Raw genomic sequence first — 26,883 nt, 5'->3', positions numbered from 1 at the left:
CTAAAACAGACCCCTATTTCCCCAGGTTGCATTAACATTAATGGAAAATCCATGCAGTCATTTAAACATCCGGATGCAGAAGCTGCTTTTAGTGCCACTATCTCGGGTTCTAAAGGCACAAAAAGACAGATTGAAGGTGGGAAGAGTTTTAAATACCAAGAGATGTACTGGTGTAGAGCTGATCTCTTTGAGGTGAAATGTTAGGTTTGTTTCAATGCAATGTAGGTCTAATGAGAAAATGAAGCAGAAAGTAAATCCTATGAACATGAATATGAACACATTGGCCAACATAACACAGTATCACTTCTTGATTCATGGAGTATAAGGCACAATGAAGTTCAGGAAGTGATGTGGATTAATAGAAAAACTGCTCCAACTGATTCATAAGTTTTTTTGATTAACTAAAAAGCTCATAAGTGTCATTAGCTTAGGAATCGGACTTAATTGGGCATGCTGTATGTTTTTGATTCACTAAAAAAGAACAGGTTCATGAGAGTCATTAGGCCTACCTTCCTAATTGGACTTAAAGGGTTAGTTCATCCAAAAATGAAATTCTGTCAATAATTACTTACCCTCATGTCGTTCTACACCCCTAAGACCTTTGTTCATCTTCGGAACACAAATTAAGATATTTATGATAAAATCCAATGGCTCAGAGAGACCCTCTATTGCCAGCAAGACAGTTAACACTTTTAATGCCCAGAAAGCTACTAAAGACATATTTAAAACATGTGAGTTCAAACTTAATATTATAAAGCGACAAGAATACTTTTTGTGTGCCAGAAAAACAAAATACCAAATTTTCAACAATATCTAGTGATGGCCGATTTCAAAAGACTGCTTTGAAGCTTTACGAATCTTTTGTTTCGAATCAGTGGTTTGGATCGTGTATCAAACTGCCAAAGTCATGTGAACTATTTAAATTTCAAAACACTTATGACGTAACAAAGCCTCGTTTACTGAAATCACGTGACTCTGGTGCTCCGAACCAACGATTCAAAACAAAAGATTCGTAAAGCTTCGAAGCAGTCTTTTGAAATCGGCCATGACTAGATATTGTCGAAAAGTCGTTATTTTTTTAATTTTTTTTTGCACACAAAAAGTATTCTCATCGATTCATAACATTAAGATTGAACCACTGTACATGAACTGTTTTAAATATGTCTTTAGTAGCTCTTTCTGGGCATCTGAAAGTGTTAATTATCTTGCTGGCAATGGAGGCCTCACTAAGCTATCGGATTTCATCAAAAATATCATCAATTTTGTTCCGAAGATGAACGAAGGTCTTACGGCTGTGGAACGACATTTTTGGGTGAATTAACCCTTTAAGGTCAACATGAAACCAAAGTTGAAAAACCTTTTTTCTTTTTTATGGGATACTGTAGTATTTATTATCACACTGATCTGCAGTGAATAGTAATATTTTGTTTGGTGTTCTGTTGTCAGGATCAGCAGAAGAAAGCATGCAGAAGAATGTATTTTTTAATGGAAATGAATAACGACTGGTCCTCAAATCATGGAGAAAATCCTGCATATGTTCATATGTATATCTGTGCAAATAAAGCTTGTGTGCTAATAATTGTGTGCAGAGGTGTGACACATGTTCTGTGGGGGGCTGTGTATATGTGTGGGAGTGTATGCACTCTGTGTGATGCGGATGTCTCCCCACTAGGAGACATCTGTGAAAAATGTGACCCCATGGACCACAGTGTCCGGTGCGGCGCTAGTGACGGCCCATGGGACTCGTATGGAACTGAGAACACAACATGGAACTCATAAAACATGTGCTACTTAAAGCTGGTAGAACTTAACCCTCTGCTCCGATGAGAGGGGAGATTTGCCGTCTCTCTTATAACGGTTAAGGACATGAATGTTGTTCCCAGATCAGAGATGTTTCATGAGGACAGGGCAATGGACTTTGATTTGTTGTTTTAATAGCACTAAAATAGTGATGCTCTCTCGGATATAGGCATGTGGAGTCATTTAAGTTCTGTTCATTTCATTAGGACGGCAGGGGTTTGGTCATCAGAAATATTCTGATCGTGAAATTATCTTTATGGAATCTAACTGAAGGGATTAGCATGATATGAAACCATTTATGGAGTAATTTCACTGTGATGTTAAGGTTATTTCCTTAATAGTATTTTCTGACTAACATATTGGCCTTTGCAATAGAAATGTTGGGAAAAACTAAATAAATAAACACAGGATATGCCCTAGACCTAGACCATATCAAAGAAACCCAAAGAAACAGCGAATATTGAACCACTGCTTTACCAATCTGACAATATACACCAATTCACACTGAAATGTACAATACACTATGAATCACAGAACAAAGTAAAAAGTATTGCCTTTATGTGCACTTTTTTAAAATTGCTGCTAGAGACACTGTGAATTGTATTAAGAATATTAATATGGCCACAGATGGCAATTTGTAGCAATTTGTAGCTATTTGCATCAGAAATAAAATCAAGGTCCTCTAGACCTCGGCAAGCACATAATTACTTCTCTCATGACTCAACCCTTCCTGCATGCACTAAATGAAATATATATCATCATATTAGAATGATTTCTGAATCATGTGACACCTTGAAGAATGGAGTAATGGATGCTGAAAATTCAAAATATAAAAAAGTAATTTTAAATTGTAATAATAATTCACAATATTACATTTTTTTACTGTATTTTTGATCAATTAAATGCAGTCACGGTGAGAATTAGAGATTTCTTTCAAAAACACTTAAAGGGGACATATCATGAAAACTGTTTGTTTCCACCAGACGCGACTTTTGGCATTGCCCCGCAACAGCTAAAATCTGTCTACACTGAGCGCAACAAACTGACCATTGCAAAGCACTTGGAGTACGTTAGAAATAGAACGGGGAATCCGTTTACTGATGGGAATTTGTTGTGTCGTGGACAGTGTAGACAATATCTCTGATTACAATGGGTTCTATAGAGTGCCTCAGGGATGACGCATTTTTGTAGGCAAAACCCGGAAGCGAGTTAGCATTTTAGGACTTCCGGTTCCAACACCGTCAAGTCTATGGGTTTTTTGAATGGGTTTTTGCTAAATTGCCTGAAATAAGGTCTGTGGTTAACAAAGCCTCTAAATACTTTCACATTTTGATCTATGACATAAAACACACCAGTTATAACCCACTTGTGATTTTTTTAAACTTTTACTGTGTCTTAAAATCGGCGGTTGCTAACAAATTGCTAAAAGGGACTGCTTCCTTTGGCGGGGACTTTAGACATCATCATTAAAAACGGGACATTTGGACAGCATTTCTCATGAAAAAGTGGATAAGTATTAATAACAGCACAGATCAGCGAGCATGTTTGTAAATAAAGTTGTTTTTTAAATACAGTTTGAGGACGCTTAGTGGTGACGACGTTGATCCGCGACCATGGTGTGCTGTAGTCTGTTTATAGCCTACTGTTAGCCTTTTATATCTGACGACTTTATTTAGGCTTCAAAATCTATAAATGTTGTGTTAACTTGTAAAGATTATCTTGATAGACAAAACGTGTGAGGGGAAAATGGGAAAAATGCATAGGCTTTCAACCGAGGGAATCCGTGCGCCGCTAACTTCCGGGTTGGCCTACAAAAACGCGTCATCCCTGGGGCACTCTATTGTCTTTTGATGCGTCGCTTTGCACCCATGTAACACTGGTCCTGGAGTGCAGCTGTTCTGGGGTGCAAACTATGGTCGCAAGTTCCATCATTACCAATAGATCTCAATGGGACTTACGACCATAGTTGACTAACGATGCTTTAGGGGAAATGCACCCCTGCACAGTTTAGCTACAACCCTGATCAAACACACTTGAATGTCTTCATGACTACTAAAGCAACGTGAAGGAAACGTGGGTCGTGGACCGGAGCAAAACTCTGCAGGACAGCAGCACTCAAGAACAACCGTCCCTGAGCTTGTGATATGTCTCAGCTATGTAAACATTATCAATGATCTGTTAATGGCTATAATAGTAAACATATGAATCTCCATAAACTCCTGGCATCTGAGCCACTAAGGACACAGTGGTGTAATTTTATTTATGAAGGGAATGTGTCCAGATAAATTCATATACCAGTATGTGCAGTTATTTTACACCAGACTGCTTTGTACACGGGGGTCAGTAAAACACAGGATTTGCACAGAAGTTGATTCTCAAAGATGGATCATTACCAAATGTTCATGATCCAATTTCATACATATTTATTTCGTGATGTTTGCAAATTGTCTTTTTGTATGTGTTTTGTTAGCACGTTGCTAATGTACTGTTAAATATGGCTAAAGTTACCATTGTTTCTTACTGTATCCACGGAGACAAGAGCCATGTTTTTTTTCTTCATTTTTAACCCGAAAACGCTTGCAGTCTGTATAATTCATAAACGCAAATTCATTCTTATTTAATCTCTCCTCCATCAGTGTGTAGCTTTAGCCACATTTGCCGTACAGCACACTATCAAACTCATTCAGAATCACATGTTAGCAAACATCTACAAAATACATGCCATACCTACGTGATCTGATATGCTGCATCACAAACAGTTTGTAATGATCCTTTGCTGTGTGAGCTTCTCCTGTATTATTTATGCCTCAGTGTATTGGAATCACAAACTTGGAGGCGGGGAGCACAAGCTCATTTGCATTTAAAGGTACACACACAAAATCAGCGCATTTTTTTTTTCTCCCACCCAAAAATATGCAGTTATAACATGGCATAATAAAAAATCCATGGGGTATTTTGAGCTGAAACTTCACAGACACATTCTGGGGACACCTGAGACTCATATTACATCTTGTAAAAAGGGGCATAATAGGTTACCTTTAAACATAGCTGTAATATTATAGTGAACTAAAACAACCCTATGCTAAATTTGTTTCCTTAAGAGAGTAGCATATTACATAGAAACACTTTAAGTCTTAATACCAACTAATTTTAGGTTTAAATTCTTCTCTATTTGAAGCTCAGACAGCTGGAAGAGATGATTGACAGCTAGAATTTTCCACATTGAGTGGTGTGGAAATGGACTGGGGCTGTGACAAGTAGACTGGGAACAGGGAACATTGTCAGGGGAATCACCCTCTAATAAAAGTATGTGCGTGAAACCTACGGATTCTGCAGCTGTGGTTATGTTTGGCCCAATCACTTGTTTTTCTGTGGTTTAATTAGCTAGAGCAATGGCTAAACCATCCCCTCAAATGGCGTCGGCTGTGAATCTTGAATGTCTCATCACTGCACAACAAAATAACATCCGTAGACAGAAGATATCCTTTCAGTGCAAGACCTATTAGAAAGACCTCAACTACAAAACTGCTTCCTAATCAGCATAACAAAGTCTCTTCGCATCACTCAGACGCACATAGTAGTGTGTAACCTGGTTGCGTGTAGGTAGGTAATAATCTCTGATGTACGAGATGATGGTGGCTCTCATCTGAGAGGTAAAAGTGCCTGGTGTTCATTTGCTGTGTGACTCATAGGCAAATTCTGTCAGTCACAAAGCCAAAGGACGTCACAGTGTTGTAAAGCAGACAGTGCATGCATAGTGTCAGTTCAATTAGAGCATAGTCCTTCAGTGGTACTGTATTCAGTTTAGGCTCATCAGTGACTTTTTAAGACTGACTGTTGTATAAATGGAGTACTGTTAAAAACCTGCCAGCTTCAAACAAACAACTGCACTTTATTCCCTGACACAGTGAGTGTCAAAGATGAATAACTATATCTGTAGCAGAAATTCAACGCAAATTTTCCAAAAGTGACATCATTGGAGATCTGTACTACACTGTAAAAAATGATTCTCCAAAGTTGTAAATAAAGCTTTTGCTGAAGTACGTTTTACAAGAAAACACCACTCAAGTCTTTCTACTTCACAATGTCATGTTTAATTCAGTGTGTTACTTGCTTGTTACTTTCTGAGTGAAAATTGTTTCTGCACCAATTTTGGAATATTTGGAAGCCTATTTCCGCCACATGAGAAAAAATTGTGCTTTTGCAAATCATAATTATTACATAAAAAGTCAAATTTGTGACATACTAATTCATATTTATAATGAAAAAGTCAAAATTCTGACTTAAAAAGTTATAAGTGTGACTTTTCTATATCAACGTTTTGTCATAATTGTGACTTAGTATGCCATAATTTTGTATAATTTTGCATAATTTTATAAATTCGACTTTTTATATCATAATTATGCCACCTAGTATGTCATAGTTATGACTTTTGTTAATTTTTACTTTTTATGTTATAATTATGACATAGAAAGTCAAAATTATGACTTCATGTCATAATTATGACTTATATGTCATAATTTTGACTTTTTGTCATAATTGTGACTTAGTAGTCTCAATTTTGGCTCATAATTTCAGTTTTTTTTAATATAATAATTATGCCACTTAGCATGTCATAGTTGACTTTTTATGTCAATTTTTACTTTTTGTTATAATTATGACATACAGACTTTGTATGTCATAACTCTGTATGCTAATTTTGACTTTTTATATCATAATTATGTTACTTAGTATGTCATAATTTCGACTTTGTATCTTATAATTCTGACTTTTTATGTTATAATTGGCATAAGTCAAAATTATGACTCAGTATGTCATAATTTTAACTTTTTATGTCATATTATTTGAGGGAAACGCCAGATTAGTTGATGCATAAGGCGAAAAGCATGAAGAGAAAGAAGTTTTTTGTGGTCTTCTTATTTAACACAAGATTCATAATTAATGACCCTATTTAGTAGAAACAGTCAATTAAAAATGCATGATTAAAGGTTAGTCATTAATTTATAATGGAAGAGCTGCTAGCAATTGTTTTCGATTTTCTATATAATTTAGGTTATTTTATTGCTGCCAGCAGGCTGAAGCATCCTGATAAAACCTAAAAGTGTTCCAGAGCTGATTTTGGAAGGTAGCTGATGGTGTGCAGGCGGAGGATTTGTCAAGGGGGAAAAAGAAAAAAGAAAAAAAACCCATTCATTCATGAAAGGACTTAACAGGACTGGATCTGGAAAGTGTGACAGCACAACCACTGTTCATAAACATCTCAGATAGGAAAGAGTAATGACATTGCAGGTCTGACAGCTGAGCAAAAACTGTTTCAGTTAGAGCTACAGAGAGGGAAACTCTGTTGCGGTTGTCTTGTCAAATTTGACAATTTCATACCAAGACCTGTAATCCTTTCCAAAACACATTAACAGTTCTGTTGTTATAGAAAAAGAGAGTGATCTGTTTGTGTTCTAATTGCCAATAGGGAAACCCAGCCTTGTACAACAACTAAATATATACCCACTAAGCCTAAGCAAATTGTTCTAGAACTTAGCCACCGAATTAGACACACCCCCTCTTTCTACAGCAATATAATTACCTGTCAATCATCTGTTTTTTTAGCCTTTTGAAACTCAATAGCCTGCAGCGATGAAAAGCGATGTTCATGAACATTTTGCACCCTCCAAATAAAATCCACCTCGCACTCTCAGCTTCCGGCTTTCCATATATGAACTGCCCGCCGAAAACGTGTGAAGTGATTGACAGGCAGATAGCACCTCAAAACCTTCTGATTGGCTAAATAAAAAGTCATGGCCAAGGTTATCTAAGACATGATATATATATATATATATATATATATATATATATATATATATATATATATATATACACACGAAACCACTGAAACCGGCTCAAAACTTTGTAGTATAGCCTACATGCCAGATCAGTATGTGGCACTGTAATTCTGCCACAGAGATACACTAAAAACGGAGAATAAGACTTGGAGCGCGCGCATAAACCATAGACTGTAAAAAAAGATGGACGACGCGACGCCAGTTCCTTCCATTGTATTGAACTGAAGCCAAAACGGACGCCGATGGGCGCTGACACGTTACGCAAAAACGTCAAAAAAAACAAACAAAAAAAAATGTTTGGAGCCTGGGCATGCGTAGAAAGAATCGTCAGTGAAGCCCGGAGGCAGAGTCGCGGTATCAAACTTCCATCATCATTGTCATCATTGATGTATTTTAAATAGGCTATATAAATTATACACAATTTAAAATTCTACCTATAAAATAATAGGCTATTCTGTTTCTAGAGCAATAATATTTTTGAAACAGCAAATTCAGTAGATAAATTCAATTTAATATGCCACTAGAAAACAACTCTAAAATGTCAGAAACGGTCCTGCCATTTTAAATAAAGGGTTAAACTAAGGTTACAGGAGATCGATTGCTGTAGACAGTGCTCTATAATTAATTAGAGTAGGCTATCATTAGTTTTATCCTGCTAATTATTATTTTATACCCATAAAAATAATTAGTAACTGCCAGATAACGATCACCTGCTTTTTTTCCCGTCATGGCTAAAGTTAGGCATGTTATCTTAACTAATAACGTTTATTAATTAGCTTATGAAGTCCACAATTAACGTTATTTTGTCGGTGTGAAATAACACAGAAATTGAAAATTAATAGTTAGTTACATATCTTCAATCTCCCTTAGAAGCCCCGACAGTCCTCAGAGAAGCTGTCAATCAACTGTGAATCACCACGACATGACCCGTTTCTATAGCACCAAATTGCTAGCTAAAATCAAACTTATCACAAAAACGAACAATTGAATATAAATCACCGTGATAACTACCTTAAATGACGAAAACCATCTTTTGGAAAATTTTATTTGAAGCATAATTTATTTTTATGTTTTAACATAAGTCTCATTCGTCTGCATTGAGAGGGCGGGGTTTATGACCTGTACTGCATCCAGCCTCCAGGGGGCGATCAAAGAGCCCGCAGCTTCACTTTTCAGGACATATGAGGCACACCTGGCATAAACCTTGTATACAAACTTTAGTAAAGCTTAGTAATAAAGCTTTATTTTAGTAAAGCTAATAGGCTCAGTAGCTTCTACAGCACAAACACAAGCATGTAGTCCGCTATTCTTATTGTTGTTGCTGTTACGTGACGTAGCAGTGTCTGACTAGGGTCGAGACGTGGGGTGATGACATTATCGTTTCACAGAATATACGGATTGGCTGTATACACAAAAACGCAAGGGTGTAATTTGAGCTCTGGAAACATTCCTTAGGGATTTTTGTCCATGCTTACTCGCATGCAGTTTCACATTCATTCTTTAAAACCTTCCACTCTGCCTCCTCTGAGGGCTGTACAGGCCAGCAGAGTCAAATTTGAAAATGGGTAGTTTGTGGCTATATGGGGATGCACATAATCAAAGCAATGCTCAGGCAGCCTGCGTCATTCGGCTGATGGTCGGTTGGTCTAATGTGTCACAAGAAAACATTTCCAGGGCTGTTACACCAGCGTCACCGCTGTGCCCTGGTGACACAAGGCAGGAAGGATGTGTGGATTTACGATGTGCCAGATTCTGGCCATACCATCTGCCTTTCGCAGGCAGAATTTTGCAAGCCGTGCAGTGTCTATCCAATTTTAGCTATTCAGTTTTGGTGATCATGTGTGAATTGTAGCCTCTCTTTCCTCTTCTCAGCTGGAACTAAGCTTCTTTGCTTAGGATTAGGAAAGGAACTTGGAAGAGCTGCAGACAACACTACAGACAACAGATTCATCCTTGCAACAGCATGTCTGCTGCTTACATATAGTTAGGTTACAAATCTTGAGATGACTATCTTATGTTGCAGTATGTAATGTCCACGTCAAATGATCATATGAAACATCTATGTAGAATGTAAATTTCAGGTTTTGATATGTGTCTCATGCCATCAGTGATGACTACCTGGAAGGCATCATAAAATATTCAAACACTGACTGTGACTGGCAGTCAGATGTGGTGTCTTGCATATTTCTAAAGATGCAGTAGGCGATTTTTGAAAAACGCTGTTGAAAGTGGATCGGACCAAGCACCATAACAAAGGACAAAGGAGGAGAGAGAGTGAGTGAGTACGAGGGATATTTGAAACAAAAAAGACTGTTGGAAGAGAGATGGCTGAGACACATTACAAAAGAGAAAAGTTCGAATATCACTGGGTAAAGAAGGGTTATGATCAGGCAAGAGGACCCACGTTAATGTTAGAAAAGCTTTCTAGCACCGGAGAGACCTAAGTGGGAAGGCCTGAAAATGAACGGCAAGGTTGCTTTGTTTCTGCTCCATGTTGGTTTTGAGTGTGTGGAGCTGGCAACTAACAACAAACTCTTGCTTATATACTCGTGTATGTTCATTTTTTTGTTGTTCCTTGACGTTCGTACGTCATCTTCACTCTTTTCATGAAGATTTATTTTGCATTGCTTCTGCTAAAGAGACATCCATTATTGTGTGTTTGTGATTATGGGGGCGGAGCAATGAAGGGAGGGGTGTGTTTGTTTGGGTTGATTTCAAATATTAACAGTGTTCAACAAGGATCGCTTACTGCTTACTGCACTTTTAATGTGTATCCCAGTACTATTTTACTAGAGTTTCTTTGCATAATCGCTTTCTCCCAGCTTCTCATCAAGGGACCCTGTGGCTCTTCAGTTTCCCCTCCAGCTTTTAGTGTGCATCTGGTCCTACAGGTGGCAGCTTGGCAGCTGCACAGAGTCATTAGGAATAGCATTAATTCTGACTTTACTGCACAGTGCTTTCAGAGGTTTATTTTTACTCAAAAAGCTGTCATGACAAGAAAATGTTCTCTACCACACAGACACACAAAAGTGGTATTTACTTTTTTTGTAGATGGCATTCACCAGAAATGGAAAAGTGTCATATAGCACATAGGGGTTTCTACACAGAAATCTGAAAATATTGCTTAAATGGTTAGTTCACCCAAAATTGAAAATTATCCCATGATTTACTCAGGTGTATATGACTATCTTCTTTCAGATAAACACAATCGGAGATATATTCAAAAATATCCTTGCTCTCCAAAGATTTATAATGGTAGTAAATGGGGGGCCTGTTTTGAAACCAAAAATAAATGCATCCATCCATCATAAATATAATTCATAGAGCTCCAGTGGGTTAATAAAGGCCTTCTGAAGTGAAAATATCCATATTTAAAACTTTATAATCGAAAATAACTAGCTTCCGCCAGACAACCGTACGCACACTGTGCAAGTAACCTCTCAGTAACCTGTATGACAAAGGATGTAAGAGTATCGTAAGAGTATTGGTTCAAACAAATAGGTCTGTGCAACTAACTGAAGCTCCTCTTCTCTTATATCAAAATCCTCTGACATTTCTCTTTAAAATGTCTCGTTTTAGACTTCTAATTTGTGACCGGTGTTTTGTTTTGCTCTACGTGTCCGCGTTCATCATTGCGTCAAGCGTCAGGTGAGAGGTCACTCTTCTGCCATAAATCAATGTGTACGGCTGTCTGCTGGAAGCTAGTTATTTTACTTTATAAAGTTTTAAATATTGATATTTTTCTTACAAAAACCAGTTGCTTCACCTAAGAATGCTTTTATTAACCCCCTGGAGTAGTATGGATTATTTTTTTTATGATGGATGGATGCGTTTATTTTGGGCTTCAAAACACCCCCCATTCACTACCATACTATAAATCTTTGGAGAGCCAGGATATTTTTAAATATATCTCCGATTGTGTTCACCTAGGATGGCTAGAGGGTAAGTAAATCATGGGATAATTTTCATTTTTGGGTGAACTAACCCTTTAAGTTTTTCATTGTGATTTTGACTATAATATCAGGAGACAGTGAGGGACACTTTACTTACTACTGCCTGCATATCAGTCTTTTTTGGGGGGTCTTCAAGGACTATAAAAAGTTAAGGACTAAATTGAAAGAGCAACTGAAAGAGCATGCTAACCATTTAAACAGTCTTACATATTCAATATTTAATTCAGTAATTTATTTATTTATTTTTTACATAGGGATGAATTTATGTAATTTATGATTAAAAAAAAAAAATATATATATATATATATATATATATATATAAAAATGCTATACAAATAAATTTGACATGACACGTGATTGTTTACCTCCCATTGCTGTTGCTGAATGATATTCTACTGATCCATTATATATTGCAAAATGCAAGCAGTCCTTCTCTGTGCAACAATAATACAGATCCCTCTAGTGGTCATATGAAGAACTGCAGCAAATGTGCGACGCGTCACCAAGTTCTCAGAGCTGGAGGAGGAGACCTGGAGCACTGGGGTCCACATTGAGCCTCTGTAATCCAGTTTGGAGTGGTCGCTGAGGATGCCACCAGAAGAAGCCTCTCCATATGACCTGCATATAGATTTTATAGACTTAGGAGCTTGTTAGTTTTTTTCGTCTACCTCAAAAATAGTTTAAAATAGTTCAAATGTTATTTCTTGTTATGCCATCACACAAAAGTGTAGGTGTAACGAGATGTTTAACAGGCAGCATTTTATAAATAGGCTCACAAAGTAACGGATCCAATTGAAAAATCTGTATCTGAAGACAACCTCCAACAGTGATGATGAAGATGAAACTCACCATGAACCGACCAGCCAACACCATCGGACCAAACCAGTAAAAGTCGTCTTTATGGAGTTTCAAAATGACATTTTCTAAACTGCTGAACGAGAGCAATGATGAATTCCCCTCGGACTTTCTCTCCAACATCAGCAGCAACACCACCACCTGTGAGGGCATCACCCTCGACTCTCAAGTCATCGGTGTGGGAATCTTTCTGGCCATTTTCATTTTGGTGGCGATCGTGGGGAACATTTTGGTTATTCTCTCGGTCCTTTGCAACAAACATTTGCAGACGGTCACCAACTTCTTTATTGTGAACCTGGCCATAGCGGACCTTCTGCTGAGTATCATTGTCCTGCCGTTCTCCGCGTCTCTGGAGGTGTTGGGATGCTGGGTGTTCGGTCGGGTCTTCTGCAACATCTGGGCAGCGGTGGATGTGCTCTGTTGCACGGCGTCTATTTTAAGTTTGTGCATTATATCCATAGACAGGTACATCGGGGTGAAACACTGTCTGAAATACCCCACTATCATGACTGAACGGAAAGCAGGTGTCATACTCGTGGTGGTCTGGGTTTCTTCAATGGTTATTTCTATCGGACCGCTTTTGGGATGGAAAGAACCTCCACCTATTGATGAAAGCATCTGCAGCATCACGGAGGAACCGGGTTATGCTCTGTTCTCCTCCTTATTCTCCTTCTACCTCCCGCTCATGGTGATTTTAGTCATGTACATTAGAGTATACATCGTGGCCCGCAGGACTACAAAAAGTTTGGAAGCGGGAGTGAAACGGGAGAGAGATAAATCAGTGGAAGTGGTGCTGAGGATACATTGCAGGAGCATACCGGAGGATTCGAGCACGAACTCGAAAACAAAAAACCACCCGTTCAGAAGTTCGCTGTCCGTGAGACTCATGAAGTTCTCCAGGGAGAAGAAAGCTGCTAAAACCCTCGCCATCGTCGTGGGCATGTTCATTCTTTGTTGGCTACCGTTTTTCTTCGTTTTGCCTTTGGGTACGTATGAGTTTTGGGTACGCTTTTTCATCGTTTATACTAGAGCAAAAATGAAAAGTAACTTGTTGTTTACAGTTCCTTAAAAGTAAAATCATTTCATTGCACCAAGTAAAAATGACAGAAATTATTATGACAGTGTAGTCATGTTATTCAGCATTATTTGTGTACAAATTTCGAATAAAATTTCCCATTAATCATAATGGAATTAAACAAAAGTCCTCTATTAAACCAATAAGATCCTATTGGATAAAATACAATTCTAACATTATTTTTGATTGTATTGCTAATGGACAGTTAAATAAAATCACAAGATATAGGAGTTTTAAAATATAGGCTATATTCTGAAAATTCCTTGTGATGTTCTTACAAAAATATTTGATTCTGTTGGGAAAATATGTGTTTTAAATATAGGCTACTTTTTTAGTTATGTTTTTACCATGAGGCAATTAATTTAACAGGATTGGTTCTACAAACATTCAAATAAAATAAAGTTTATTAGAGAATCCACTGTTTATTTGTTAACTATATCGTTCGTTGTCTATTTTAGTTCGTTTGTAACTTTGAAACAAAATGCACTTTAGCAAATAATTTTCTGCATCTGTCAGGTAAACAAATGACAATGTAGGCTGCTATATGTGATTTGATAATTTTATTTATGTTATGGTAAAGTATATGTTTTATGCCTTGAAATGCGTGTAAAATACGCCTTTGTTGCGATACTGTGTTACTCCGTGGCTAGGAAAAACAAAAATGTGCGAAATGCGTAGTCTGATATAAAGCACAAGAGCTGTTATCTGAATGTCATCATTACTTAAGCTTTTCTCACTGACGAAAGCAGTGCCACGCATCACTTTTTCTATTATATTCACAGTTAATACGATTAAATTAGATGGTGAATGTTTGCACATGGCATGGGGTTTTGATCAGAATTTGAAAGCAGCTCAACCTTTAGAGGAGAGATTGTGTTTGTTTGATTGATTTGCTACACTTGATGTGCTTTAGATCTTTTGTATGTACATCGGTCTTTGTTTTGAAGAACATTATGTTCTGTGGGAGTGTTGGATAGATAGATAGATAGATAGATAGATAGATAGATAGATAGATAGATAGATAGATAGATAGATAGATAGATAGATAGATAGATAGATAGATAAGAAATCTTTGAAATATACATCAATTGGGATAAATAAGGCATTTCTACTGTTAACAATGAGCTCTCTTCATTATGCCACAAGATGCCTAGAAAGAGCTATTGTTTGATTAATTATACATTGAATGTTGCCTTTATGTGTGACCATAATGTAGCTGCACATAACAACAGTGCACACACTGACCTATATGTTGTCAAAACAAAGCAAGAATAATGAATGCAAAAGTGAAAGGCTGAGGTCTGAGAGGGATTAATGCACAATTGTCCTCTTTTTATAAAGGCAATGGCATGAAAAGTTCATAAAAATGTGCTTTGTTTTCTCTTGAATCATGCATGCAATCAGTCAAATTGTGCAATGATTAAGTTAAGTTCTTTGCATCACAGGGTTGATAGCTATACCTGAGTCCTTCATAGAAAAAAAAGATGCTAGGCATTTTCATAATACAGAGATGATTCATTGTTATAAGTTTGATCAATCAAAGTCCACCTTTGGAAGACTGAAGGAAAAACATTAAATTCAGTGTTCCAGTCACGCAACCATTACCTAAGAATATGTCACAGAGGCCAGAAAGTGTGCTAGAAAAAGAAAAAAACAGTCTCCCATTATATTAAAAGAATGTTGATGTTGCTGACATGAAATGGGTATGTCTTAAGTATCTAAACAAATTATGATATTAACTATTATTAGTAATTTATTGAAATAATTAAAATATAGGCTAGATTGAAAAGATTTTAAAAACATGGCTGGCATTGTACATTCCCCACAATGTATTGGCTTCCCCCCAAACCCACCATCCCATCCATCTCCAGGGTATTCCAAAAGTGCGGTTTTTGACAGTCCCTGCTGGTATTCCACTCACAGTCACTGTTGGGGAAAATAGGGCAGCAGTGGTTGATAACATCTCCTGGCAAGATTTGCATGTGGTACTGGTGAAATTCTGGGATCAACTATTTTTTTTTTTTTTTTTTTTTTTCTGGTTTGGGAAGGGGGGCCTGACTTTGTTCAGCTAGAGAAAATGAAGGAGGCAGTTTCAGTCAGGTCCCTAACCTCTTCTTGCCCAACGCTCCACTGCCTTAATCACAGCTATTAACGAGTTGAGTTAAAGAGGGTGCTTTCGTTTTCCAAAGCCTCAGAAACGGCCAGCCACCAGGACAGAAGAGGGATATGACATGGCTTAGATCCACACGTACACTGGAGAGTCGCTGCGTTAGAAATGAAGGGTTGAATGACGTTAGAGCTTGCTTCATTGTGAAAGAATGTGGAAATCTGGGAGAATATTCATTTATTTAATTCTATATTCTATTTTATATTATTCTATATTCTGGTAATTCAAAATAATTATTAAAAAGTGTTATTTTGATTTATTTGCATGGCTCTTTGAAATGCTTGGAATGATATTTCCTAATATCCCACTGTATACCAGTCCACTCATCCGGGTAACTGTAACCAGCATTACTTTCATGTCTCTCACTGCAGACTCATTTTGTCTTGTTTCATACAAGTGCAACTGATGTCATCTGGCATCTCACTTGGTGAAAATAACCTCACAGCACTTCAGTATTAAAGGTAGGGTAGGAAATTTTTATAAACACTTTTTGTTATACTGGTTGAAACTGGTTGAAACTGATACGATGTCCTACCTGCCTGTCAACATATATATTTCCATACCTCCCTGCTCACGCAGACATCACACGTCATCAGCGCATTTCATGGCTATGCAGAGTTGTAGACAGTCACCGAGTGCCAAAAACAAACAGCAGCCGCTTTTTACAGTTCCTTCTGAACCAAAACAAGAGCTTATGCTGCATTCACGCCATGTCATAACCATACTTATGAGATGGCATCCTGTGACATTCTAGCCAGACCTGTTCACGTCCTCAGACTCGGATTTATGAGTTTCTATGTCAACACTATCAATGCCGAAATTAATCTGCAGCAGTCAGGTGGTACAAGTAAGAGTTCTGTTGTTTACATTGTTGTTTAAGTTGTTTACATTCATTATTATCGTAATGTTGTGCTTTGAGACATGATGAAAATTAACGCCGTCTCTCGTCTCGTGACGCTTTGCAGACTGTGCTGTGCGTTCATGCGTTTTGAAGGAGGCATGGCTTTGTAGATGCTCTGAAGGAGGATGGGATCTCATGCTTTCAAAGCTAGATTGCTATTGCTAGCCTCTCTGAAATGGGCTTCTGTGATATTGTTCGTATTGTTCCTAGACCAATTGTTTTGTACATTGTAATGGACTTTTTTTTTTCTTGTTGGAACTTTTAAGGTAATATACAAGTAAGATTAGGAAATAAATTCAGCTTAAATCAATGTTTCCATTCCAAATTCCATGTCCATCCATTCCATTCCATGTCCATCTATTTTTGTGAGTAGCTGTGCATTAAGTAGAATAAATAACAAGTCTGTTAATAAACCCCTTCTTGGTGGTACAACTCCCCTCTGCTTCTCTTATATAATTGTACTTTTTTTGGTGCAAGTTTTTAAGATGACAAGTCCACCCTCATAATGATGGTCATATTTTTGGCAACAACATGTCCACACTGTTATTGCTGTGATGGATCAGGGGAATTGTTTCCTTATGGCATATGTTTGTGCTGGACAGTGAAAGTCTTACTTCTGGTGACAAACAGAACCAGATGTTTCTGCTCTTCTTAAAAAAATTAAATAAAATACAACATTACATAGGTAAATATTTGGTGACTGTTAAATGCATTGCCAGGTTTATTGATTTTAATTGTAAATTGACCTTATAAAGCTAATGCAACACATTATTTATTTATTTATTTATGTATTTATTTATTTATTTATTTATTTATTTGTGTGTGTGTGTGTGTGTGTGTGTGTGTGTGTGTGTGTGTGTGTGTGTGTGTGTGTGTGTGTGTGTGAAAGAGAGAGAGAGAGAGAGTAGTGAGTATATTGAATATTTGCAGTGAATTGGCAACGTAAGATTATGCAACATTATGAATTTCACCATGATTTTATAATTATTATTTTAATTTTTTTGGTTATTTAGCCATGAAGTTTCCTAAATACCTTCTCTTTAGACCATTTCTTTAGGAGAGTTCCTACTGTCCTAAAAAAAACTACCAACTACTTTCATGAAATTACATAGGTACATATTTTCATGACAATTAACTGCATTGAAATGTTTATTGATTTCAATATTTAAAGGTGCCCTAGATTCCAAAATTGAATTTATCTTGGCATAGTTAAATAACAAGAGTTCAGTACATGGAAAAGACATACAGTGAGTCTCAAACCCCACTGTTTCCTCCTTCTTATATAAATCTAATTTGTTTAAACGACCTCCGAAGAACAGGCGAATCTCAACATAACACCGACTGTTATGTAACAGTCGGAGTGTACGCCCCAATATTTGCATAATGCCAGCCCATGTTCCCAACATTATGAAAGGGATTACACAAGGGCAGCCAGTTACCGTCTGGAGCTGCACACAGCCGAATCATCAGACTAGGTAAGCAAGAACAACAGCAAAAAATGGCAGATGGAGCAATAATAACTGACATAATCCATGATAGCATGATATTTTTACTGATATTTGTAAATTGTCTTTCTAAATGTTTCGTTAGCATGTTGCTAATGTACTGTTAAATGTGGTTAAAGTTACCATAGTTTCTTACTGTATTCACGGAGACAAGAGCCGTCGCTATTTTCATTTTTTAAACACTTGCAGTCTGTATAATTCATAAACACAACTTCATTCTTTATAAATCTCTCCAACAGTGTAGCATTAGCCATTAGCCATGGAGGACAGCCTCAAATTCACTCAGAATAAAACTTTAACCTCCAAATAAATACTTTACTCACATAATTTGAAGCATGCATACAGCATGCATGACGAACATCTTGTAAAGATCCATTTGAGGGTTATATTAGCTGTGTGAACTTTGTAAATGCACTGTAATATAGTCGACAGCTCATGTGGCAGGGAGCACGCAATTTAAGGGGGCGGCGCCGAGTGTAAATCAGTGCATTGTTAATGATGCCCCAAAATAGGCAGTTAAAAAATTAATTAAAAAAAATCTATGGGGTATTTTGAGCTGAAACTTCACAGACACATTCAGGAGACACCTTAGACTTATATTACATCTTGTGAAAAGCATTCTTGGGCACCTTTAATAATTGTAAACATTGTCATTGCATTATAGCAATTTAAGAGTATGTGTACATGAATAATCCAAAGTGCAACAAGTCCAAAGTATAGAATGAGCCATTTTTACAGGTTATTTATGTATGTATGTGATACATTTGCAATTAATTTTATGGCAATATAAGATTATGCAACATTATGAATTTCACCATGACTTTAATTTTTGTATTTTGCCATCAAGTTTCGCTAAATACCATCTTTTTAGACTATTGTGATCGCACTTTAAGAAATATTTCTCTGATTTTAAACCTGAGCAGCAAAATTTGAGTTGGTAAGTCTGAATCATTTCCGTGAAAAATGCTGCCTGTCTGTCAAAATGATCCTTTCTCCTTTTTGACCCAAGCTGTTTTGTCAGCCTCTAATTCGTTTACATCAAATTGACACAGAATGCAGCTTGACAGGAACTTACACATGTAGCCAATAGCCACAGACCATGTGAAAATGGTTCTTCAAATGATCAGTATGAGATGAGACAGCTATAACATGTGGCTACCTGCCAAAACACTCCTATAGCTCAAGTGGCTCTTGCCAGGCAAATGCAATGCTAGAAAGGAAAGACCGCAAGAACACATTCTTACAGCTTTAAATGAATTGCCTCTCTGACTGATGCATCCTTATTAAAATGTTCTTCACACTAAGAACAAAAAGTTATTTCAAGAACTGTTCACTGAAAGGTTACTTTGAGGTTCTTCTACAGGTGCTGGTCATATAATTAGAATATCATCAAAAAGTTGATTTATTTCACTAATTCCATTCAAAAAGTGAAACTTGTATATTATATTCATTCATTACACAGAGACTGATATATTTCAAATGTTTATTTCTTTTAGAATTAGAATATTAGAATTTCTTTAGAAATTAGAATATTACTTAAGACCAGTACAAAGAAAGGATTTTTAGAAATCTTGGCCAACTGAAAAGTATGAACATGAAAAGTATGAGCATGTACAGCACTCAATACTTAGTTGGGGCTCCTTTTGCCTGAATTACTGAAGCAACGCGGCGTGGCATGGAGTCGATCAGTGTGGCACTGCTCAGGTGTTATGAGAGCCCAGGTTGCTCTGATAGTGGCCTTCAGCTCTTCTGCATTGTTGCATCTTCCTCTTCACAATACCCCATAGATTTTCTATGGGGTTAAGATCAGGCGAGTTTGCTGGCCAATTAAGAACAGGGATACAATGGTCCTTAAACCAGGTACTGGTAGCTTTGGCACTGTGTGCAGGTGCCAAGTCCTGTTGGAAAATGAAATCTGCATCTCCATAAAGTTGGTCAGCAGCAGGAAGCATGAAGTGCTCTAAAACGTCCTGGCATACGGCTGCGTTGACCTTGGACCTCAGAAAACACAGTGGACCAACACCAGCAGATGACATGGCACCCCAAACCATCACTGACTGTGGAAACTTTACACTGGACCTCAAGCAACGTGGATTGTGTGCCTCTCCTCTTTTCCTCCAGACTCTGGGACCCTGATCCAAAATTTACTTTCATCAGAGAACATAACTTTGGACCACTCAGCAGCAGTCCAGTCTTTTTTGTCTTTAGCCCAGGTGAGATGCTTCTGACGCTGTCTGTTGTTCAAGAGTGGCTTGGCACAAGGAATGCGACAGCTGAAACCCATGTCTTGCATACATCTGTGCGTAGTGGTTCTTGAAGCACTGACTCCAGCTGCAGTCCACTCTTTGTGAATCTCCCCCACATTTTTGAATGGGTTTTGTTTCACAATCCTCTCCAGGGTGCATCTTTTCCTTCCCTTAGCCTCTCTATTAATGTGCTTGGACACAGAGCTCTGTGAACAGCCAGCCTCTTTTGCAATGACCTTTTGTGTCTTGCCCTCCTTGTGCAAGGTGTCAATGGTCGTCTTTTGGACAACTGTCAAGTCAGCAGTCTTCCCCATGATTGTGTAGCCTACAGAACTAGACTGAGAGACCATTTAAAGGCCTTTGCAGGTGTTTTGAGTTAATTAGCTGATTAGAGTGTGGCACCAGGTGTCTTCAATATTGAACTTTTTCACAATATTCAAATTTTTTTAGATACTAAATTTTGGGATTTTCCTTAGTTGTCAGTTATAATCATCAAAATTAGAAGAAATAAACATTTGAAATATATCAGTCTGTGTTTAATGAATGAATATAATATACAAGTTTCACTTTTTGAATGGAATTAGTGAAATAAATCAACTTTTTGATGATATTCTAATTATATGACCAGTACCTGTATATGGCATCTCTGTGAAAACCCAGTTTGGAACCTTTCTTTTTAAGAGTGTAAAGAACATGCATGCCAATCTAATACCACATTGGATATTTGCTGACAAAGTACCAACTGAACTCATTTCCTTAACTTATAATTAGGCCATCTGCATCCATAATTCAGAAATCACATCCCCTGCCCCTTCGTTTATTCATATATTAAATATTTTGGCTTATTAGCTACCATAAGCGTCTACTTGAGTGTGGCTTGCTTTTCTAAATTCTTTTAGCAGAATTCATCAGATGCCCCCCTAAAATCAGAACAGCAGATCTGAAAAAAGTCAGAAGATCCATTTTTATGCAGTGGAAATACGCAGAATGGTTCCAGATTGCACCAAAATAGGGTTGCTATATTGTACATGATGCTCTGGCAAAAAAGGAAGTTTTCTCTCAGTAGCTACCAAACATCCTGCCTGGTGTATCTCATAATCACAACAATTACCAAAAAGGAGCTTTCCAGGGAAAGCTTTCATCTCAAAGTCCAAATTACACAAGAGGGAGAGCAGCATATCTCTTTGTTCATCAAAAAATGTTTCAAAAAGACCGCACTACTCCCAGTCCGTCCTTACTATTCCCTCTGGTGCTATTTTTACTGACAGGGAGGGACTCTGACCTCTCATAACACTGAAAAGCATGGCATGGGCGATGACAACTGTTTTATGTGCAAGATAATGCAAAGCTAGCTTCCTCTCACTCCCTGTGGGGAAAGAGCAAGGCAGGGAGGAGGTATTGGCAACATATGTGGTGTTTGTCGGAAGTAGAAGGAACGGAAATCTGCAGGTAGTTTAGATGTGTATCTGTGTGAGGAGAGAATGTGAAGACAGACACAATGTAGACAGATTCCATCCAAGCCCAAATCCATCAAGCCCAAATTGTATGCTCTGTATTTTCAGTTTGTGCATGCCTGCTGCAACTAAAACAATGATTTGGCATTTAAAGTTAGTATGAAATAAAATTGAGCCTATTTGCTTTCTTAAAGGGATAGTTCACCCAATAATGTCATCATTAAGTCACCTTTCATGTTGATCCAAATCTACATGAAGAACCTTTTTCATCTGTGGAAAAGAATACAGTTGTGTTTTTGGCCATACAATGGAAGTTAAAACTGGGCCAATGTTATGTTAGATTGATATGGCAACCCGATCTCAAGGCAGTTCGTACGTATTTTATGAGGTGGCTAATTCGTATGAGTGAGGTTGTATGAATTCGTACATTTTTACAAGTTGCCAAATTTCATATGAATTCATATGAATGACCTACCCTTTACCCCACCCCTAAACCTACACGTCACTGGGGTTTAGACAAATCGTATGAATTCGTACAAGTGAGGTCATATAAATTCGTACAAATTAGCCACCTCGTAAAATACGTACGAAATTGGTCGTGAGACAGCATTGGACGTGATTTCCATTGTATGGACAAAAACTTTTGAAAAATTCAACAACAAAACAAAACAAAACAAAAAAAAGGAAGAAGAAAGGTTCCATTTTGGGTTCCTTTTAGTGAACAGTTTCTTTAAAAAAAACTTTATTTTCTTAATGTAAAGAACATTTTAATAATCTAAAGAACCCTTTTCCACTATAAAAAACCTTTTGTGCATTGGAAAGGTTTTATGGATTTTAAAGTTTCATCCTGGAAATATCAATGCCAATAAAGGATTTTTATTTTTAAAAGCAAGTTCATTTTGGGGTGAACTAGTACCTCTTTATTGCATGATTCTGGTCTTATTGTGAACGATACTTTGGTGCATGTTACTCCAAAGAAAAATATTTGTCATTGTAATCTTTAATCAAAATGCAACAACTTGCCTCCCCTGAAACTACTTTCTATTTCCACTGACGTCACGTTGGGTAACATTAAGCAGTAGGCGAATAGCTATTTAGGCAATGTTTTATCAAACCTATGTTTGGTCCACCTACTTTTCACGTTCAAATCAATTCCCAATGGATAAAATCAAGTCTTGCCTTGCATTTGTTTCGTTAAACATATCTCGCTAAGAAATATGTCAAATTACTGCAGTAAAATGTGCTGCAAACGGCAGTTGATTGTGATGACTAATGGGCTTCTGTGGCCGGTCTATCAAAGGTAATAGTGCTTGTTTGGTTTGGAGGAGATTTTGGGAATGACATATTGGCATTGCTCCCACTTTGTGTCTCCTGCAGACAGTAAAAAAAAAAAAAATAGTTTCAAAAAGACTGTTGGAAGACATGTCATGTACTGTTTAAAATGCATTAGATTTCTTCAGTGAGCTGAAGGAAAAAACAATGTGCAAAGTATATAATCTGTCTGCTGGGTATAATTAGGCACACATGGTTTAAAACATTGAACTCGCGGATTTGAACTTTTCAGCGCGTGGGAGGAGAATGGTAGCTTCAGGCTAAGTTTACTTGAGGCACAGCGTTATTTCCCATGTAAATAATCTCTCTTGAGCCGACAACTAAATATTTCTCCACCTCTCTCTCTTTTTTTGCATCCTCAGGCTCTTTCTTCCCAGCTCTGAAGCCTTCTAAAATGGTGTTCAAAGTAATCTTCTGGCTGGGCTACTTCAACAGTTGCATTAACCCCGTAATTTACCCCTGCTCGAGCAAGGAATTCCAGCGCGCCTTCACCCGTCTGCTGCGCTGTCAGTGTCAGCGGCGGCGCCGCATCCTGCGCCGGTTCTACGATCAGCGCTGGAGAACGGCCATGCGGGGACACCGGAGGGACCCGCACAGAGACTACTGCTCTGGATTCCCCTTTCACGAGCAGTGCGGTAACTCTATATATTCCTGCCAGAGCAAAAGCCGGCCTCTTAGTCTGAAGGGCTGGAGCTTCTTCCCCCCTTTACAGAAGTCCTCCTTCCAGCTGAAGGAGAAAATGAACAACCTTTCCAATAAGATCAAGAACGGGACGGGGAAGAGTAGCACGTCTGCTCTGGCCCGGACAGAGATTGACACGGTCTCCATGGGGATCTATAACGACTGCGCCGATCAGAGCAGCTACCAGATCTACGACCTCACAGAGTGCTACGGCCTGAAGGAAACAGACATATAAACAAAGACAGAGTTTACTGTTTGTTTTCTCAGAGCTCTGACCCACTGCCAGCTCTTAGGAATTGTTAGATTTTTTTTAAAAATCTATCATATTTCCTCAAAGACTAGTACTATTCTTGTTATGTCTTAAAGTACTGGCTTCAACACAGTTGAGAAGCAAATCTGAGGGAAAAAGGACATTGTGTGTTAAAGGAGATTAATGTATTTTCACATGGATAATTTAAAAATATTTCTTTAAAAGTGGGAAAAGTACACTGAATGGAAATATTATGAAAAAACAAACTTATCTGCACTGGACCAGAATGAAAAGACTCATAGCTGCTGGGTATCTGTATACTGTGTTGTCCATGTGGCCTTTGAGAAATAGTCAGATGTTTCAAACTCTCTGATGACCAGCAATGGTTTGAACTGTATTTACAATGAGCGATTGTTACAATGACTTTGACCCGTTGTCCATTGAGTGTGAATGGAAAACATATTTAACTGTGATGTATTCAAGAGACTGTTGAATCCATGATACTGATTTCTATTGACATAATGATTCACTGTGATTCGCAGATTACTGTGGAATTCACTTTTAAATGACTCGAAATTGATTTAGAGGTACATACCATTAAATGTGAGGCACAATTTATAATTGAAATGGATTTTGTGCAGATGTTTTCAGTTTTTCAGAGGGTAGTTGAATACTGTGTGCTATTCATGCTACTCTTATTTCAACCATGAGATTTTCAGTCATCTCTAAAAGGACCAACATTAAAAAAAAAAAAAATCATAATTCATGGACTACAACTCAATTTTTTTGTGTTGCTGATAAAAGCTTTGGGTTTCTTTGTAATGCTGATGTGATGACGTCTTTCGGTGTCAACTACAAAACATAATAAATATGAAAAGAGCATGCAGTTGATCTTGTGTATTTAATGAATCCTGAGAATAATGAATAATGAATAATGAAATAATGAAAGTTTTGTTCAAACGACAATGCCCATAAAGAAAAATCACAAATTGGATCTCTTTAATAATGCTATTCTTTCACAGCAATGAGATTAAATTAAAATCATACTGATACTCTAGATTTACATCAGAGAGAGAGAGAGAAAAAATTAATTAATATGAATTAATATTTAAGGTTCCACACCTTCTCTAGGGCTATGTTTTTTTCAAATCAGATCTTCTCAGGCAGACTATTAAAGGCACACTATGTAGTTTTCACCTCTAGAGGTCGCTTATTCAAAACAAAGGCGTAGCTTGATAACGCCTTGATTTCACGGGAGGTGTTGTCTTCACGTCTACAGCCAGTGGAAAAGAATCCGATGAGACTCGGGCAGAAATCATATTCATAGATCAGCTAATGTATTAAAGGTTTATTAACATTACAGTAGTATGAAGCAGCCTGCGGAACGAGGCCGCTTGAGCAATTGTTAATGAGAGACAAGCGCGACACACAACACGGCTCGAGAGCAGTGGAGCTTTTATTATGCTGCAGACGAGTGCTTCCGCTTTTTCCGGTCATGAGTATCTAGGGTAACGCAGCCCTGTTTTATCATATTAAATACATTGTGTGTTGAAAGTTGTTATAATGCTACTCTGTGGATACAACAAGCTTCTTCCCAGGTTGGTGACATCACTAACCTTAAAATGTACATAAACCCTGCCCCCCGAAAACACACAACAAAGGGGTGAGGCCATGTTACTGCATTACAGTACGTAACACAAATGCAATAGCATGTCATAAAAGCAAGATGACAAAATGACAAGTTATAACCGTAATTAAAATAAACTATACTTGTTCTATCTTCATGCATCATATATTATCTGGCTCTGTAAGTATCTTACAGCAGTTCCCACAGGAGCAATTTATAGATTATCTTGACAAAATATGCTGATCAATGACTTTAAGATAGTTAACTCCACATCAGCTACATAGATTCATCAACTAACCATTCAGAAGTGTCCTGTTGCATTCTACATGTTGTCACTTCTTCTTGAGTATCTTCATCATTGTCTGACTCCATTTTGAACATAAAAGGCTTAACAGTTTTTGACATTTTCAGTGAGTCTGCACGAGGTTATGTGAGGCTAAGCGCTAACATGAGCTCCTGAAACTCCGCCCTCTTCTTTAGAGCAGCAGCTCATTTGCATTTAAAGGGACACACACAAAAACGGAGCGTTTTTGCTCACCCTCAAAAACTGATAAATTTAACATGCTATAAAAATTATCTGTAGGGTATTTTGAGCTAAAACTTCACATACACATTCTGGGGACATCAGAGACTTATTTTACATTTTGTAAAAGTGGCATTATACCACCTCTTTAAACATTCTTGGAAACATTTGGGATAATGTAGGCCTAAGTACATTAGTCAACAAAATATATAACTGTTCTAGTGGTTTTTGGATATTTTAATCCAAAAATCTTACATATTGTGCCTTTAATTGCAAGTTATCAAACAAGGTTTGTGTGTCTAGACATAAGCAACATATCTGCATGAGTTGGTTTGGTAACGAAGTAGGCGTTACCCACGTATGTGGCGAGGCTTTCAAAACGGATGCAGGAAAAATGGAGATGCATCATTCAAATAAGCACCCTGTCGAGTCACAGTGCAGAGCTCCTCTGTCGCACAAGAAAAACTCAGCGACGGAGGAGACTGGTATATAAGTATATATATGTATGAATGTATACTTTAGGCATTTCCATCACCAGTTTTGATGTTATCATTGTGCTGCTTTAAGAGTAATGCAAAATACAATTTGAAATCGGTTTTGAACAGCCAGAGTGTGCAGACTGAGATGCTCTTGCTGTTCAAATCAGATCTAAACATCTGTAAAAATCTGATTTGAAT

General features: G+C 37.5%; 1 protein-coding gene across 1 annotated transcript; it reads left to right on the top strand.

Moving 5' to 3' along the window:
- The first annotated feature begins 12,160 nt into the window (after positions 1–12,160).
- Positions 12,161–24,938, top strand: adra1d (adrenoceptor alpha 1D). The gene is made up of 2 exons (XM_048196612.1): positions 12,161–13,431; positions 23,488–24,938. The coding sequence occupies exons 1-2, from the start codon at positions 12,504–12,506 to the stop codon at positions 24,039–24,041; spliced, it is 1,482 nt and encodes a 493-aa protein (XP_048052569.1). The 5' UTR covers positions 12,161–12,503; the 3' UTR covers positions 24,042–24,938.
- The last annotated feature ends 1,945 nt before the right edge of the window (positions 24,939–26,883 follow it).

Source organism: Megalobrama amblycephala, linkage group LG7, assembly GCF_018812025.1.
Source record: "Megalobrama amblycephala isolate DHTTF-2021 linkage group LG7, ASM1881202v1, whole genome shotgun sequence".
Taxonomy (NCBI): domain Eukaryota; kingdom Metazoa; phylum Chordata; class Actinopteri; order Cypriniformes; family Xenocyprididae; genus Megalobrama; species Megalobrama amblycephala.
Note: the sequence above shows the minus strand (reverse complement) of the source record. Positions and strands in the feature narration are given on the sequence as shown.

Coding starts and splice junctions, on each gene's coding strand:
- adra1d (XM_048196612.1), top strand. CDS start 12,504: ATGACATTTTCTAAACTGCTGAACGAGAGCAATGATGAATTCCCCTCG. Junction 13,432..23,487: donor TTTCTTCGTTTTGCCTTTGG/GTACGTATGAGT, acceptor TTGCATCCTCAG/GCTCTTTCTTCCCAGCTCTG.